General features: G+C 40.4%; 1 protein-coding gene across 3 annotated transcripts in view; it reads left to right on the plus strand.

Moving 5' to 3' along the window:
- si (sucrase-isomaltase) overlaps positions 1-19,468 on the plus strand; it is a 117,399-nt gene that overhangs the window by 76,223 nt on the left and 21,708 nt on the right. For all 3 annotated transcript variants that reach the window (XM_090218929.1, XM_090218928.1, XM_090218927.1), the window contains exons 30-37: positions 5,328-5,440; positions 5,723-5,848; positions 7,569-7,697; positions 7,808-7,924; positions 11,456-11,518; positions 11,646-11,762; positions 11,872-11,962; positions 17,992-18,130. In XM_090218929.1, the coding sequence (XP_090075055.1) occupies positions 5,328-5,440; positions 5,723-5,848; positions 7,569-7,697; positions 7,808-7,924; positions 11,456-11,518; positions 11,646-11,762; positions 11,872-11,962; positions 17,992-18,130 (895 nt within the window). The remainder of the gene's footprint in view (positions 1-5,327; positions 5,441-5,722; positions 5,849-7,568; positions 7,698-7,807; positions 7,925-11,455; positions 11,519-11,645; positions 11,763-11,871; positions 11,963-17,991; positions 18,131-19,468) is intronic.

Below are 19,468 nucleotides of genomic sequence, written 5' to 3' on the forward strand. Positions count from 1 at the left end.
TCCAGGACCTTGAGATGCTTCTTACGGTTAGTTGCCTTGGCTGTGTGTTTCGGGTCGTTGTCATGCTGGAAGACCCAGCCACGACCCATCTTCAATGCTCTTACTGAGGGAAGGAGGTGGTTGGCCAAGATCTCGCGATACATGGCCCCATCCATCCTCCCCTCAATACGGTACAGTCGTCCTGTCCCCTTTGCAGAAAAGCATCCCCAAAGAATGATGTTTCCACCTCCATGCTTCACGGTTGGGATGGTGTTCTTAGGGTTGTACTCATCCTTCTTCTTCCTCCAAACACGGCGAGTGGAGTTTAGTCCAAAAAGCTCTATTTTGGTCTCATCAGACCACATGACTTTCTCCCATTCCTCCTCTGGATCATCCAGATGGTCATTGGCAAACTTCAGACGGGCCTGGACATGCGCTGGCTTGAGCAGGGGGACCTTGCGTGCACTGCAGGATTTTAATCCATGACAGCGTAGTGTGTTACTAACTGTTTTCTTTGAGACTGTGGTCCCAGCTCTCTTCAGGTCATTGACCAGGTCCTGCAGTGTAGTTCTGGGCTGATCCCTCACCTTCCTCATGATCATTGATGCCCCACGAGGTGAGATCTTGCATGGAGCCCCAGACCGAGGGTGATTAACTGTCATCTTGAACTTCTTGCATTTTCTAATGATTGCGCCAACAGTTGTTGCCTTCTCACCAAGCTGCTTGCCTATTGTCCTGTAGCCCATCCCAGCCTTGTGCAGGTCTACAATTGTATCCCTGATGTCCTTACACAGCACTCTGGTCTTGTCCATTGTGGAGAGGTTGGAGTCTGTTTGATTGAGTGTGTGGACAGGTGTCTTTTATACAGGTAACGAGTTCAAACAGGTGCAGTTAATATAGATAATGAGTGGAGAACAGGAGGACTTCTTAAAGAAAAACTAACAGGTCTGTGAGATCCGGAATTCTTACTGGTTGATAGGTGATCAAATACTTATGTCATGCAATAAAATGCAAATTAATTACTTAAAAATCATACAATGTGATTTTCTGGATATTTTTGTTTTAGATTCCGTCTCTCACAGTTGAAGTGTACCTATGATAACAATGACAGACCTCTACATGCTTTGTAAGTAGGAAAACCTGCAAAATCGGCAGTGTACCAAATACTTGTTCTCCTCACTGTATTAAGCAGATGTTATTGCGGGTGTTTCTCGAAATGCTTGTGTTCCTAGATCCAACAGTGCAGTAATAACTAACAATACACAAGAAAACAAACAAATCTAACAGTACAATAATGGAATTAAGAAATATAGACATTTTAGGACGAGCAATGTCAGAGTCCAGAGAGTATACAATGCATTTAGAAAACATTCAGACCCCTTCACTTTTTTTCCACATTATGTTACGTTACAGCCTTATACTAAATTGATTAAATATTTTTTTTTTTATACATCAATCTACACACAGTTCCTCATAGTTGTTTCCTCTTCCGTAGTGTTTTCCTCAGATTTGCTTTGTTCAAGTCTCCAGCTACAATACATGCATCTTCAGGATATGAGGTTTACAGGATAATTACAGTTTGCACAAAGTCCAGTGTAGTTCCTTGAGAGCCGTCGTGGTTTCGGCTTGAGGGGGGATATACACACGGCTGTGACGATGACCGAAGATAATTCTTGCGGGAGGTAATGCGGACGGCATTTTATTGTGACGTATTCTGGGTCGGTTGAACAAGTTCCATCCGGCTGTATTTAATAACGCAAAAAAAAAAAACGTTCTGGGCTAATAATGTGAGAGATAACACAACAACAACGAAAAATACTGCAAAATTGCTTAGAAGCTACAAACAGAGCTGCCATGTCTATCTGCACCATTTTGTTAATTATTGTAGTCCCTAGGTATCACACTGGACGCTGATACTACAGTAATGATAGTAATCATAGTGTACCAGATTATGAGTGTTATTGGTATGGTTGATACCAAACCAGTATGCACTGAAAGCCCTGCTATGACTTAGAGATGGGAGAGGGAGAGGGAGAGGGAGAGGGAGAGGGAGAGAGGGAGAGGGAGAGAGAGAGAGAGAGAGAGAGAGAGAGAGAGAGAGAGAGAGAGAGAGAGAGAGAGAGAGAGAGAGAGAGAGAGAGAGAGAGAGAGAGAGAGAGAGAGAGAGAGAGAGAGAGATAGTGTCACAGAACACCCCACCCCCCATCCATGTCTCTCTCTCTTAGTTGTTCTCTCTGTATTGGCATTGGAATGTGACTTCAGATCTTTTGGAACATTAGCAGTCTCTGCCTCCCTCTAACACACCCACTCATTTCCCCTTCTCTCTCTCTCTCTCTTTCTCTCTCTCTCTCTGTTCATAGGAGTAACAACATGAATTTGGTCAGTGTCAGTGGTGGATAAGGAGAGAGGAGGGATGTTGAGTGGTTGAGTGATTGAGACAGACCATCAGATGCAGGAAATCAGCCCAAAATAAAAATAAAAGGCTAATTATTTTTAATGTACACTCACTCAGCTGTGTCCCACAAGTAATACAACTACCGGTTAGAACATATAGTCTTATCTCAAATGTTTTAGTATCATTAAAAAAAATATTCCAAACAACAATGCATTGGCAGGGCAATTCAAGCAAAGACAATATGCAGTGATATTGTACTGGTACTACGGTACTGTTTTTAATAGGTTTTGTTAAAAATAATTCTGATCTCAGCTGATTTTGACTTTGACCACTCTCATAGGAGAACCCTTTTTGGTTCTAGTACAATCTTGTTTGGTTCCAGGTAGAACCCTTTTGGGTTCCATGTAGAATCATTTCCACAGAGGGTTCTACCTGGAACCAAAATGGTTCTTCAAAGAGTTATCCTATGGAGACTGCTGAAGAACCCTTTTAAGTTCTGAATAGCACCTATTTTTCTAACTACAGCTCAAAACACCCCCTTTCTACAGATGTAGTATCTTAATTTGAGCCAGTTTGCTACAGAAGGGAAATAATCATTCAGTAACCGGAAACAACAGGCCTACTACTGTTGCGTCATCGGCAAATTTAATGATGGTGTTGGAGTCTGCCTGGCTGTGCAGTCATGAGTGAACAGGGAGTACAGAAGGGGACTGAGCACGCAACCATGAGGGGACACTGTGTTGAGGGTCAACGTGGCAGATGTGTTGTTACCGACCCTTACCACCTGGAGGTGGCCCATCAGGAAGTCCAGGATCCAGTTGCAGAGGGAGGTGTTTAGTCCCAGAGTCCTTAGCTTATTGATGAGCTTTGAGGGTACTATGGTGTTGAACGCTGAGCTGTAGTCAATGAATAGCATTCTCACTTTTGTCCATGTGGAAAAGGTCAGTGTGGAGTGCAATAGAGATTGCATCATCTGTGGATCTATTGGGGCGGTATGCAAATTGGAGTGGGTCTAGGGTTTCTGGGATAATGGTGCTGATGTGAGCCCTGACCAGCCTTACAAAGCACTTCATGGCTACAGATGTGAGTGCTATGGGTCAGTAGTCATTTTGGCAGGTTACCATAGTGTTCTTGGGCACAGGCACCATGGCATTACAGACTCGGTCAGGGAGAGGTTCGGAGAGCATGATCACACAGTCTTCCAGAACAGCAGGTGCTCTCATTGCATCTTTTAGTGTTATTTGCCTCAAAGCAAGCATAGAAGTAGTTTAGCTTGTCTGGTAGGCTAGTGTCACTGGGCAACTCTCGGCTGTGCTTCCCTTCGTAGTCTGTAATGTTTCAGTGTTATTTGCCTTGAAGAAAGCATAGAAGTAGTTTAGCTCGTCGTGTAGTACGATTCAATCTTAGTCCTGTATTGAAGCTTTGCCTGTTTGATGGTTCTTTGGAGGGCATAGCGGGATTTCTTATATGCTTCCGGGTTAGAGTCCCGCTCCTTGAATCCATCAGCTCTAGCCTTTAGCTCAGTGAGAATGCTGCCTGTAAACCATGGCTTCTGGTTGGGGTATGTACGTACGGTCACTGTGGGGACGACATCATCGATGCACTTATTGATGAAGCCAATGGCTGATGTAGTGTACTCCTCAATGCCATCGGAGGAATCCCGGAACATGTGCCAGTCTGTGCTGCAAAACAATCCTGTAGTTTAGCATCTGTTTCATCTGACCACTTTTTTATTGATCTAGTCACTGGTGTTTCATGCTTTAATTTTTGCTTGTAATCAGGAACCAGGAGGATATAATTATGGTCAGATTTGCCAAATTGAGGGCGAGGAAGAGCTTTGTATGCGTCTCTGTGTGCGGAGTATAGGTGGTCCAGAGATCTTTTTCCTCTGGTTGCTCATTTAACATGTTGATAGAAATTTGGTAAAATGGAATTAAGTGTCCCTGCATTAAAGTCCCCGGCTACTAGGAGCGCCACCTCTGGGTGAGCATTTTCTTGTTCGCTTATGGTGGAATACAGCTCATTCAATGCTGTCTTAGTGCCAGCCTCTGACTGTGGTGGTTTGTAAACAGCTACGAAAAATACAGATGAAAACTCTCTACGTAGGTGGGGTGGTCTACAGCTTACCGTGAGATACTCTACCTTCCTTAGATATCGTGCACCAGCTGTTATTTACAAAAATACATTGTCCGCCACCCCTTGTCTTACCAGACGCCGCTGTTCTATCCAGCCGGTACAGCGTATAACTAGCCAGCTGTATGTTGACAGTGTCGTCATTCAGCCACGACTCCGTGAAGCATAAGATATTACCGTTTTTAATGTCCTGTTGGTAGTTTAATCTTACGAGTAGCGCGTCAATTTTATTCTCCAAAGATTGCACGTTTGCTAGCAGAATGGAAGGCAGTGGGGGTTTATTCGATCGCCTGCAAATTCTCAGAAGGCAGCCCGCCCTTTGGCCTCTTTTTCTCTGCCCCTCCTCTTCACTCAAATCACAGGGATTAGGCCTGTTCCCGAGAAATCAGTATATCCTTCGCATCGGGCTCGTCAGAGTCGAGAAAGGAAAAATATTATTCTGCCTGTCCGCGGTGAACAATCGCGGTCCTGATGTCCAGAAGTTATTTTCGGTCATAAGAGACGGTAGTAGCAACATTATGTATAAAATAAGTTTTAAAAAAAAGTTACAATCAACACAAAATAAGCGAACAAAAAAAAGCACACTAGGTTGGGTACACGTAAAACATCTGCCTTCCTCTCCGGCGCCATCTTACTCAAGGACCCCTTTCTAACTCCAGCTCAAACATACCCGTTCTACGTACAGTGTGTCTCCTTTGTTTTGTTTCATTTCAAGGACATAATGGCATCATGTAATATAAATTGCAAAATGGTCCTTTGTTGACCTTAGAGGAATACATCTAAACATTTACATTCACTGACCTTTAACCTTTGACACTAGATGTGACCTTCCAGCCGACCCCTGCCCTGACCTATCGTACCCTGGGGGGCATCCTGGACTTCTACATTGTGATGGGACCCACCCCAGAACTGGTGGTGGAGGAGTATACTGCCGTAAGTCTCTCTGTGTGTGTGTGTGTGTGTGTGTGTGTGCGTGTGTGTGTGTGTGTGTTGTGTTTTGTCTGGCTCTGTGCACCTCCTGATGGACTACAGCAGCTGCGACTTTTACGCTTCATTGCTCCCTCATCTAGCCAATCTAAACACACACACACACACACACACATGCAACTTCAGACAGTGCACGACAAAGCACATAATCAACAACTTGTTTAAGACATATCTCAGCCAAAAGTAAACTTTCGTAACTAGTTTAAATTCCTTGTTCATTCCCTTCAGCTGATTGGACGTCCCGTGCTCCCTGCCTATTGGTCCCTTGGGTTCCAGCTCTGTCGCTATGGATACGCCAACGACACAGAGATAGCAGACCTCTACAGAGAAATGAGAGCAGCAGGAATACCCTACGTAAGCACCCTTAAATTATAGTCTTCAAACAAGTGCCCTTACTCATCACCCTACAAAACCATTTGTTATCATTAATAGCTTTTTGTTACTCTACTTACATTAAACTCAAGTACCCTTACTTTACACCCTACAATAGTTTCCAGCTATATTAATCCCACTTCTTTCTGTTAAAGCATCCTTATCTCCAGCGCCCTTGTCAGCAACAGTAATTTCCCAGGCCCCTAACCCATACCCTCGACCTCCTGTAGGATGTTCAGTATGCAGAACATAGACTAACCCATACCCTCGACCTCCTGTAGGATGTGCAGTATGCAGACATAGACTAACCCATACCCTCGACCTCCTGTAGGATGTGCAGTATGCATAACATAGACTAACCCATACCCTCGACCTCCTGTAGGATGTGCAGTATGCAGAACATAGACTAACCCATACCCTCGACCTCCTGTAGGATGTGCAGTATGCAGAACATAGACTAACCCATACCCTCGACCTCCTGTAGGATGTGCAGTATGCAGAACATAGACTAACCCATACCCTCGACCTCCTGTAGGATGTGCAGTATGCAGACGTAGACTAACCCATACCCTCAACCTCCTGTAGGATGTGCAGTATGCAGAACATAGACTAACCCATACCCTCGACCTCCTGTAGGATGTGCAGTATGCAGAACATAGACTAACCCATACCCTCGACCTCCTGTAGGATGTGCAGTATGCAGAACATAGACTAACCCATACCCTCGACCTCCTGTAGGATGTGCAGTATGCAGACGTAGACTAACCCATACCCTCGACCTCCTGTAGGATGTTCAGTATGCAGAACATAGACTGACCCATACCCTCGACCTCCTGTAGTATGTGCAGTATGCAGACGTAGACTAACCCATACCCTCAACCTCCTGTAGGATGTGCAGTATGCAGACGTAGACTAACCCATACCCTCGACCTCCTGTAGGATGTGCAGTATGCAGACGTAGACTAACCCATACCCTCAACCTCCTGTAGGATGTGCAGTATGCAGACGTAGACTAACCCATACCCTCGACCTCCTGTAGGATGTGCAGTATGCAGAACATAGACTAACCCATACCCTCGACCTCCTGTAGGATGTGCAGTATGCAGAACATAGACTAACCCATACCCTCGACCTCCTGTAGGATGTGCAGTATGCAGAACATAGACTAACCCATACCCTCGACCTCCTGTAGGATGTGCAGTATGCAGAACATAGACTAACCCGTACCCTCGACCTCCTGTAGGATGTGCAGTATGCAGAACATAGACTAACCCATACCCTCGACCTCCTGTAGGATGTGCAGTATGCAGAACATAGACTAACCCATACCCTCGACCTCCTGTAGGATGTGCAGTATGCAGAACATAGACTAACCCATACCCTCGACCTCCTGTAGGATGTGCAGTATGCAGAACATAGACTAACCCATACCCTCGACCTCCTGTAGGATGTGCAGTATGCAGAACATAGTCTAACCCATACCCTCGACCTCCTGTAGGATGTGCAGTATGCAGAACATAGACTAACCCATACCCTCGACCTCCTGTAGGATGTGCAGTATGCAGAACATAGACTAACCCATACCCTCGACCTCCTGTAGGATGTGCAGTATGCAGAAGATAGACTAACCCATACCCTCGACCTCCTGTAGGATGTGCAGTATGCAGAACATAGACTAACCCATACCCTTGACCTCCTGTAGGATGTGCAGTATGCAGACATAGACTACATGGAGCGCCAGCTGGACTTTGTTCTGGACAGCCAGTTCCAGGGTCTACCAGCCCTGGTGGACCACATGAGAGGAGAGGGCATGAGATTCATCTTCATACTGGTACATTATGGAATATGAAGCATATTAACGATCACATTTAAAACAGTAATAAGGGCCTGACGTATTTTCTGACAATGTTTTTTTGAATGCGTGTTTGTGTATGCGTGCAGGACCCTGCCATCGGTGCCAACGAGACAACGACATACACTGCCTTTGACCGTGGTGTAGAAGAAGACGTATTCATCAAATGGCCCAAGGAGCTCAGCAATGACATCGTCTGGGGGAAGGTGAGGGGAGATGGAGAGGGAGGGTGGCATAAAGAGAGAGAGGAGAGGGAGGGTGGCATAAAGAGAGAGAGGGGGAGGGTGGGTTGAGTTGAGGATTAAACTGACGGACAACAATAAAAAATGTACGTTTTTAAACGGCCATTTTGAAATGGAATAAAATAAAGAAGAAAGAATGAGTGAGTGAGAGAGAGGAAGTAGTCAGATTGAGGTATGAGTCTGATGACTGTCATCACATTCATTACGCTGTTGTGTTCATCCGGCTTTCTATTCTCTATTAATAATTATAATTATCTCTATCAAACTTCACATTCTCTCTATTCAACTCTGCTAATTGTTTCTATTCAACTCTACTATAATTATCTCTATCAAACTTCACATTCTCTCTATTCAACTCTGCTAATTGTTTCTATTCAACTCTACTAATTATCTCTATCAAACTTCACATTCTCTCTATTCAACTCTACTAATTATCTCTATCAAACTTCACATTCTCTCTATTCAACTCTACTAATTATCTCTATCAAACTTCACATTCTCTCTATTCAACTCTACTAATTGTCTCTATCAAACTTCACATTCTCTCTATTCAACTCTGCTAATTGTTTCTATTCAACTCTACTAATTATCTCTATCAAACTTCACATTCTCTCTATTCAACTCTGCTAATTGTTTCTATTCAACTCTACTAATTATCTCTATCAAACTTCACATTCTCTCTATTCAACTCTACTAATTGTTTCTATTCAACTCTACTAATTATCTCTATCAAACTTCACATTCTCTCTATTCAACTCTACTAATTGTTTCTATTCAACTCTACTAATTATCTCTATCAAACTTCACATTCTCTCTATTCAACTCTACTAATTGTTTCTATTCAACTCTACTAATTATCTCTATCAAACTTCACATTCTCTCTATTCAACTCTACTAATTATCTCTATCAAACTTCACATTCTCTCTATTCAACTCTACTAATTGTCTCTATCAAACTTCACATTCTCTCTATTCAACTCTGCTAATTGTTTCTATTCAACTCTACTAATTATCTCTATCAAACTTCACATTCTTTCTATTCAACTCTACTAATTATCTCTATCAAACTTCACATTCTCTCTATTCAACTCTACTAATTGACTCTATTCAACTCTACTAATTTCCTCAATTCAACTCTACTAATTGTCTCTATCAAACTTCACATTCTCTCTATTCAACTCTGCTAATTGTTTCTATTCAACTCTACTAATTATCTCTATCAAACTTCACATTCTCTCTATTCAACTCTACTAATTGTTTCTATTCAACTCTACTAATTATCTCTATGAAACTTCACATTCTCTCTATTCAACTCTACTAATTATCTATATCAAACTTCACATTCTCTCTATTCAACTCTACTAATTGTTTCTATTCAACTCTACTAATTATCTCTATCAAACTTCACATTCTCTCTATTCAACTCTACTAATTGTTTCTATTCAACTCTACCAATTATCTCTATCAAACGTCACATTCTCTCTATTCAACTCTACTAATTATCTCTATCAAACTTCACATTCTCTCTATTCAACTCTGCTAATTGTTTCTATTCAACTCTACTAATTATCTCTATCAAACTTCACATTCTCTCTATTCAACTCTACTAATTATCTCTATCAAACTTCACATTCTCTCTATTCAACTCTACTAATTATCTCTATCAAACTTCACATTCTCTCTATTCAACTCTACTATAATTATCTCTATCAAACTTCACATTCTCTCTATTAAACACTACTAATTGTCTCTATTCAACTCTACTATAATTATCTCTATCAAACTTCACATTCTCTCTATTCAACTCTACTAATTATCTCTATCAAACTTCACATTCTCTCTATTCAACTCTACTAATTGTTTCTATTCAACTCTACTAATTATCTCTATCAAACTTCACATTCTCTCTATTCAACTCTACTAATTATCTATATCAAACTTCACATTCTCTCTATTCAACTCTACTAATTGTTTCTATTCAACTCTACTAATTATCTCTATCAAACTTCACATTCTCTCTATTCAACTCTACTAATTGTTTCTATTCAACTCTACTAATTATCTCTATCAAACTTCACATTCTCTCTATTCAACTCTACTAATTATCTCTATCAAACTTCACATTCTCTCTATTCAACTCTGCTAATTGTTTCTATTCAACTCTACTAATTATCTCTATCAAACTTCACATTCTCTCTATTCAACTCTACTAATTATCTCTATCAAACTTCACATTCTCTCTATTCAACTCTACTAATTATCTCTATCAAACTTCACATTCTCTCTATTCAACTCTACTATAATTATCTCTATCAAACTTCACATTCTCTCTATTAAACACTACTAATTGTCTCTATTCAACTCTACTATAATTATCTCTATCAAACTTCACATTCTCTCTATTCAACTCTACTAATTGTTTCTATTCAACTCTACTAATTATCTCTATCAAACTTCACATTCTCTCTATTCAACTCTACTAATTATCTATATCAAACTTCACATTCTCTCTATTCAACTCTACTAATTGTTTCTATTCAACTCTACTAATTATCTCTATCAAACTTCACATTCTCTCTATTCAACTCTACTAATTGTTTCTATTCAACTCTACTAATTATCTCTATCAAACTTCACATTCTCTCTATTCAACTCTACTAATTATCTCTATCAAACTTCACATTCTCTCTATTCAACTCTGCTAATTGTTTCTATTCAACTCTACTAATTATCTCTATCAAACTTCACATTCTCTCTATTCAACTCTACTAATTATCTCTATCAAACTTCACATTCTCTCTATTCAACTCTACTAATTATCTCTATCAAACTTCACATTCTCTCTATTCAACTCTACTATAATTATCTCAATCAAACTTCACATTCTCTCTATTAAACACTACTAATTGTCTCTATTCAACTCTACTATAATTATCTCTATCAAACTTCACATTCTCTCTATTCAACTCTACTAATTATCTCTATCAAACTTCACATTCTCTCTATTCAAATCTACTATAATTATCTCTATCAAACTTCACATTCTCTCTATTAAACACTACTAATTGTCTCTATTCAACTCTACTAATTATCTCTATCAAACTTCACATTCTCTCTATTCATCTCTACTAATTATCTCTATCAAACTTCACATTCTCTCTATTCAACTCTACTAATTGTCTCTATTCAACTCTACTAATTGTTTCTATTCAACTCTACTAATTATCTCTATCAAACTTCACATTCTCTCTATTCAACTCTACTAATTATCTCTATCAAACTTCACATTCTCTCTATTCAACTCTACTAATTGTCTCTATTCAACTCTACTAATTGTTTCTATTCAACTCTACTATAATTATCTCTATCAAACTTCACATTCTCTCTATTCAACTCTACTAATTGTCTCTATTCAACTCTACTAATTGACTCTATTCAACTCTACTAATTTCCTCTATTCAACTGTACTAAGGTTGTCTTTTCTATCTGTTGTAGGTATGGCCTGACTTCCCTGGTGTTGTAGTCAATGAGTCTGTAGACTGGGACACGCAAGTAGAGGTATGTCTCACTTCCTGTTAACACATCAACTGTCCAATCACAGAGCCTGACACACTTCCTGTTTTACAGTCCAATTACTGACATGTCTTAACGTTTTTTTGGTAATGTGTTCTCTGGCCACTCCCAGATCTATAGGTCCTATGCGGCATTCCCAGACTTCTTCATGAATCGTACAGCAACGTGGTGGCATAAGGAGATTTTAGATTTCTACAATAAAATCATGAAATTTGATGGACTCTGGATTGTGAGTGATATCATACCACTGAGCACGCACAAACACACGCACGCACGCACACACGCACGCACGCACGCACACAGTCTGTGCTTTCCCTTGAGTGTGATTGTGTGTTTAGGACATGAACGAACCATCCAGCTTTGTCCATGGAACCGTTGGAGAGATGTGTCTGGGTTCCCCTGTCTACGACAACCCCCCATACATGCCACGTAAGAACACTCACACCTGTATCAATACACTCACACCTGTATCAACACACTCACACCTGTATAAATACACTCACACCTGTATCAACACACTCACACCTGTATCAATACACTCAGACCTGTATCAATACACTCACACCTGTATCAACACACTCACACCTGTATCAATACACTCAGACCTGTATCAATACACTCAAACCTGTATCAATACACTCACACCTGTATCAATACACTCACACCTGTATCAATACACTCACATCTGTATAAATACACTCAGACCTGTATAAATACACTCAGACCTGTATCAATACACTCACACCTGTATCAATACACTCACACCTGTATCAATACACTCACACCTGTATCAATACACTCACACCTGTATCAATACACTCACACCTGTATCAATACACTCACACCTGTATCAACACACTCACACCTGTATCAATACACTCACATCTGTATAAATACGCTCACACCTGTATCAATACACTCACACCTGTATAAATACACTCACACCTGTATCAATACACTCACACCTGTATAAATACACTCAGACCTGTATCAATACACTCAGACCTGTATCAATACACTCAGACCTGTATCAATACACTCACACCTGTATCAATACACTCACACCTGTATAAATACACTCAGACCTGTATCAATACACTCAGACCTGTATCAATACACTCAGACCTGTATCAATACACTCACACCTGTATTAATACACTCAGACCTGTATCAATACACTCAGACCTGTATCAATACACTCAGACCTGTATCAATACACTCACACCTGTATCAATACACTCACACCTGTATCAAGACACTCAGACCTTTATAAATACACTCAGACCTGTATCAATACACTCACACCTGTATCAATACACTCAGACCTGTATAAATACACTCACACCTGTATCAAGACACTCAAACCTGTATCAATACACTCACATCTGTATCAATACACTTACAGTTAGCTTAATGTACAAGTATGGTGAGGGTTTTACCCCCAATCTCCTAATGCTTAGTGCCAAGGAGAGACGCATCATGTCCATTTTTACAGTCTTTGGTATGACTAGGCTAGTGATCAACCTACCAACCTCCCAACCTTCGGGCGGACACTCTAATCACAATGCCACTGAGTTGGGCTGTGGCAGTGACCATATTATCGCCACAGTAACGAGTCATGACGGCAGTCAAATTCCCCGAGATTGTTTAGTCACGGTAATTAGGCTTCTCCAAGCTCTGATGCTGGTCATTTTTTATTTTTACCTTTATTTAAAGTCAGTTAAGAACAAATTATTATTTTCTATTACTGCCTAGGAACAGTGGGTTAACTGCCTGTTCAGGGGCAGAATGACAGATTTGTACCTTGTCAGCTCGGGGGTTTGAACTTGCAACCTTCCGGTTACTAGTCCCACGCTCTAACCACTAGACTACCCTGCCGCCCCATTAGTAGCCTAGCAAACGTGCTAACTGCCTGGTACTCAGCACTATATTGTCCCTCTAATCACTCTGACGTCATTGCAAACGTAATTGAAAATCTAATCAACCACGAGAGCTCATGTTGCGCAACATTTCTATAGGCTACGCAATTGCGTGAGAAAACGACAGAGTGATGGCCTCTTAAAAAGAGGAGGATCCCATCAGCTTTCTATAGGCTACGCCTACTATATTTATTTCTCAACTTTCCTAATATTAAGCACATTGCTTATATTTACAACAGGAGTATATCCTACCTGGCTGGCATGAAAATTAACCATGGGAAAAGCATCCTGCGGTTGCTGTTTGGAGACAGGATGATACTTGTCCATTCCAAATCAAAACAAAGTTGACATATCTATTATTTAGTATATGTAAATCGGGTATTGTCTGATGGGTGACAATATTAGCCTATCATTTGTGAATGATGTATTATCACTTGTGAATTATGCCCAGCTTGTAAGGCAAGAAACAGAGCACGCCTTTTTTTTTGCGACTGATAGAAAGCCTTTATTTTCTATGGTGGAGAAGGTCAGGGCTTGACTGGTAGGTGTTCTAGTTTATTATTTCTATGTGTAGTCTAGTTTTTGCATTTTGATGCTGGCCTGGTATGGTTCCCAATCAGAGGCAGCTGTCTATCGTTGTCTCTGATTGAGGATCATATTTAGGTAGCCTTTTTTCCCACCTGTTGTTTGTGGGATCTTGTTTTTGTATTGTTGCTTTTGAGCCCTACAAGGCCGTACGTTCGTTTGTTTGTTTCTCTTTATTGTTTTGTTGCTGGATCACATTTAATATAAATATGATGAACCCAAATCACGCTGTGCCTTGATCTACCCATTATGACGATCGTTACACTAGCCTGTAGGCCTATATGTTTTAATAAGGTTTGTATCACAATTAAAGTGGCCACATAACTTCAGTCTGCTTTACAACAGGTGTAGACCTGTATCAATACACTCACACCTGTATCAATACACTCACACCTGTATCAATACACTCACACCTGTATCAATACACTCACACCTGTATCAACACACTCACACCTGTATCAATACACTCACATCTGTATAAATACGCTCACACCTGTATCAATACACTCACACCTGTATAAATACACTCACACCTGTATCAATACACTCACACCTGTATAAATACACTCAGACCTGTATCAATACACTCAGACCTGTATCAATACACTCAGACCTGTATCAATACACTCACACCTGTATCAATACACTCACACCTGTATAAATACACTCAGACCTGTATCAATACACTCAGACCTGTATCAATACACTCAGACCTGTATCAATACACTCACACCTGTATTAATACACTCAGACCTGTATCAATACACTCAGACCTGTATCAATACACTCAGACCTGTATCAATACACTCACACCTGTATCAATACACTCACACCTGTATCAAGACACTCAGACCTTTATAAATACACTCAGACCTGTATCAATACACTCACACCTGTATCAATACACTCAGACCTGTATAAATACACTCACACCTGTATCAAGACACTCAAACCTGTATCAATACACTCACATCTGTATCAATACACTTACAGTTAGCTTAATGTACAAGTATGGTGAGGGTTTTACCCCCAATCTCCTAATGCTTAGTGCCAAGGAGAGACGCATCATGTCCATTTTTACAGTCTTTGGTATGACTAGGCTAGTGATCAACCTACCAACCTCCCAACCTTCGGGCGGACACTCTAATCACAATGCCACTGAGTTGGGCTGTGGCAGTGACCATATTATCGCCACAGTAACGAGTCATGACGGCAGTCAAATTCCCCGAGATTGTTTAGTCACGGTAATTAGGCTTCTCCAAGCTCTGATGCTGGTCATTTTTTATTTTTACCTTTATTTAAAGTCAGTTAAGAACAAATTATTATTTTCTATTACTGCCTAGGAACAGTGGGTTAACTGCCTGTTCAGGGGCAGAATGACAGATTTGTACCTTGTCAGCTCGGGGGTTTGAACTTGCAACCTTCCGGTTACTAGTCCCACGCTCTAACCACTAGACTACCCTGCCGCCCCATTAGTAGCCTAGCAAACGTGCTAACTGCCTGGTACTCAGCACTATATTGTCCCTCTAATCACTCTGACGTCATTGCAAACGTAATTGAAAATCTAATCAACCACGAGAGCTCATGTTGCGCAACATTTCTATAGGCTACGCAATTGCGTGAGAAAACGACAGAGTGATGGCCTCTTAAAAAGAGGAGGATCCCATCAGCTTTCTATAGGCTACGCCTACTATATTTATTTCTCAACTTTCCTAATATTAAGCACATTGCTTATATTTACAACAGGAGTATATCCTACCTGGCTGGCATGAAAATTAACCATGGGAAAAGCATCCTGCGGTTGCTGTTTGGAGACAGGATGATACTTGTCCATTCCAAATCAAAACAAAGTTGACATATCTATTATTTAGTATATGTAAATCGGGTATTGTCTGATGGGTGACAATATTAGCCTATCATTTGTGAATGATGTATTATCACTTGTGAATTATGCCCAGCTTGTAAGGCAAGAAACAGAGCACGCCTTTTTTTTTGCGACTGATAGAAAGCCTTTATTTTCTATGGTGGAGAAGGTCAGGGCTTGACTGGTAGGTGTTCTAGTTTATTATTTCTATGTGTAGTCTAGTTTTTGCATTTTGATGCTGGCCTGGTATGGTTCCCAATCAGAGGCAGCTGTCTATCGTTGTCTCTGATTGAGGATCATATTTAGGTAGCCTTTTTTCCCACCTGTTGTTTGTGGGATCTTGTTTTTGTATTGTTGCTTTTGAGCCCTACAAGGCCGTACGTTCGTTTGTTTGTTTCTCTTTATTGTTTTGTTGCTGGATCACATTTAATATAAATATGATGAACCCAAATCACGCTGTGCCTTGATCTACCCATTATGACGATCGTTACACTAGCCTGTAGGCCTATATGTTTTAATAAGGTTTGTATCACAATTAAAGTGGCCACATAACTTCAGTCTTCAGTGTAGAGCCTAACTGGCATACATAAGCAGGCAGTGATTTTCAAGTTTGGGGAAGTACATTTTCACCATAAAAACGCACCTTTATAATAAATTAATTACATACATAATTTGTTTTGTGATCACTTTCGAAAATTGTCTTTTACCACTAATTGATTTCGGAACATTCACACTACTGCCATGTGTGCATTGCTGCGATTATAATGTGAAGAAATAGCCTAACATTTTATTAACATTCTAATCTAAACATTCTGATCTGCTGTGTCAGCCTCATTTGATGCTAGTGGTTGTATTCATTTGGGATCTATCGCATCCCACAACTGTCCCATACTTTTTTTGGAATATTTATTTCTCGCACAGAATAGAATAGGTCAACTTTTGTACTATGGGGATAGTAGATTAACACCGGCTAGTGCTCTTGTTGTTCTTTAGGCTTTTTTGGTTGACTTAAATGTGGACAGTACTTCCAATGTCTTCAATATGCACCTCGGGAATTGGATAAGGAGCCCAATGTGTCTTTCTTCACTTGTAGCCTGTGATAAAGACCCAATCACGTGACAGGCATTGGCTAATTAGAATTGCGCTATCTGAGAGAGCCATGTGAGTGAGAGGTGTTTTGAAGCAGGTAGCCGAAATAAGAGGAATTATAATTATTATATTCAGCCCGAGGGCATGACGGCCACACAAAGACATGTATTTTTTTAGGGGGCATAACGGGCACACAAATTCGAGGCATTATCAAGTCCTTGTCAAATTGTGAATAAGAGACTGATGAAGTGTGTACAGCCTGCCAAAAACAACAAAGCAGAGCTTATGCCTTTCATACAACCTTTTTGTATTGAAACCTGCAGCCTTAGAAACATATTAAACCTGAAAACATATAGTTGAAAGTTTGTATCACAATTAAAGTTGCATTAATAGCTCAAAATGAAGCGTATAGGAGTACTTGTTTCTTTGTTAACTGCTCAACACAGAATAGCCACATGTGCGCACTCCCTTAAATCGTTTGGAGAAAATATCCTTTCTATTTTATTCAGCTTTGTTCAATTGTATTCTTCATACTATAAAATAATATAAAATAATGCCACTGAATTCTAAGAAAATCTTGTCTGCTGAATTAACTAGTGTATCCCACAGCCATATGGCATAGCCAGATCAGGACATAACATAAGGACAGCTCAGAGTACACTATTCTGTTCTTCTGAAATAGACTACATTTTCTTCATATGATACTTCTTTAGACCTCTCTAATATAGATCATTGATTTACTGTGATGGTTTAGGCTATATTACATGGATTTATTAGACTTTTTTAAATATAGATGTTCCAAAGGTCTTCATCAGTGGCTTGTAGGCTGTGTGTGGAAGCCAGGAGATGCTAAATGTGTTTATGTTAATTAACGGTCCATTGCCGTGAGGCCGGCAGCTGACAAAATGTCATGAACGCCACTGCCCTAGTCACAACCACCTAAACCCGACTTTCTCCCTGCTATGTTCAGGACGGTAAGTATGTTGTGTGTGTCTCTCCAGCCCTGGAATCCAGCCACCGTGGTCTCAACCATAAGACTCTGTGCATGAACAGCCAACAGCACCTCAGTGATGGTACCCCGGTCAAACACTATGACGTACACAACCTGTATGGATGGTCTCACACCAAACCCACATACGAGTGAGTATGGACATATCCTTTTTAGTGACCAATGCAACATTTTCAGCATCAGTCACTCTGTATCTAGTCACAATGTATCTAGTCACCCTGTATCTAGTCACCCTTTATCTAGTCACTCTGTTTCTAGTCACTCTGTATCTAGTCACTCTGTATCTAGTCACCCTGTATCTAGTCACCCTTTATCTAGTCACTCTGTATCTAGTCACTCTGTATCTAGTCACTCTGTATCTAGTCACCATGTATCTAGTCACTCTGTATCTAGTCACTCTGTATCTAGTCACTCTGTATCTAGTCACTCTGTATCTAGTCAATCTGTATCTAGTCACTCTGTATCTAGTCACCCTTTATATAGTCACTCTATATCTAGTCACCCTGTATCTAGTCACCCTGTATCTAGTCACCCGGTATCTAGTCACTCTGTATCTAGTCACTCTGTATCTAGTCACTCTGTATCTAGTCACCCTGTATCTAGTCACCCTGTATCTAGTCACTCTGTATCTAGTCACTCTGTATCTAGTCACCCTGTATCTAGTCACCCTGTATCTAGTCACCCTTTATCTAATCACTCTGTATCTAGTCACACTGTATCTAGTCACTCTGTATCTAGTCACTCTGTATCTAGCCACCCTTTATCTAGTCACTCTGTATGTAGTCACTCTTTATGTAGTCACACTGTATCTAGTCACTCTGTATGTAGTCACTGTATCTAGTCAGTCTGTATGTAGTCACTCTGTATCTAGTCACTCTGTATGTAGTCACTCTGTATGTAGTCACTCTGTATCTAGCCATACTCCTATATAGTGAACTAGGTATATAGCCATACTCCTATATAGTGAACTAGGTATATAGTCATACTCATACATAGTGAACTAGGTATACAGTATAGCCATACTCCTACATAGTGAACTAGGTATATAGCCATACTCCTATATAGTGAACTAGGTATACAGTATAGCCATACTCCTATGTAGTGAACCATTTACAGCAACTGAACTATTCATTAGCAGCTCCAACCAATGGCCTTAAGTGCCTGTTCAAATCAAATCAAATGTTATTGGTCACATACACATATTTAGCAGATGTTATCATGGGTGTGGTGAAATGCTTGTGTTCTTACAGTAGCTCCAACAGTTTAGTAGGTTCTAACAATTCACAACAATACACACAAATCTAAAAGTAAAATAATGGAATTAAGAAATATAGAAATATTAGGACGAGCGATGTGGGAGTGGCATTGACTAAAATACAGTAGAATACAGTAAATAAATATGAAATGAGTAAAACAGGATGTAAACAGATAATAGGTTGACCTGAGCTAGACTGGGAGCAGATATCTGA

Source organism: Oncorhynchus mykiss, chromosome 24 (genome assembly GCF_057628025.1).
Source record: "Oncorhynchus mykiss isolate SJ-2025 chromosome 24, ASM5762802v1, whole genome shotgun sequence".
In the NCBI taxonomy this organism is placed as follows: Eukaryota; Metazoa; Chordata; class Actinopteri; order Salmoniformes; family Salmonidae; genus Oncorhynchus; species Oncorhynchus mykiss.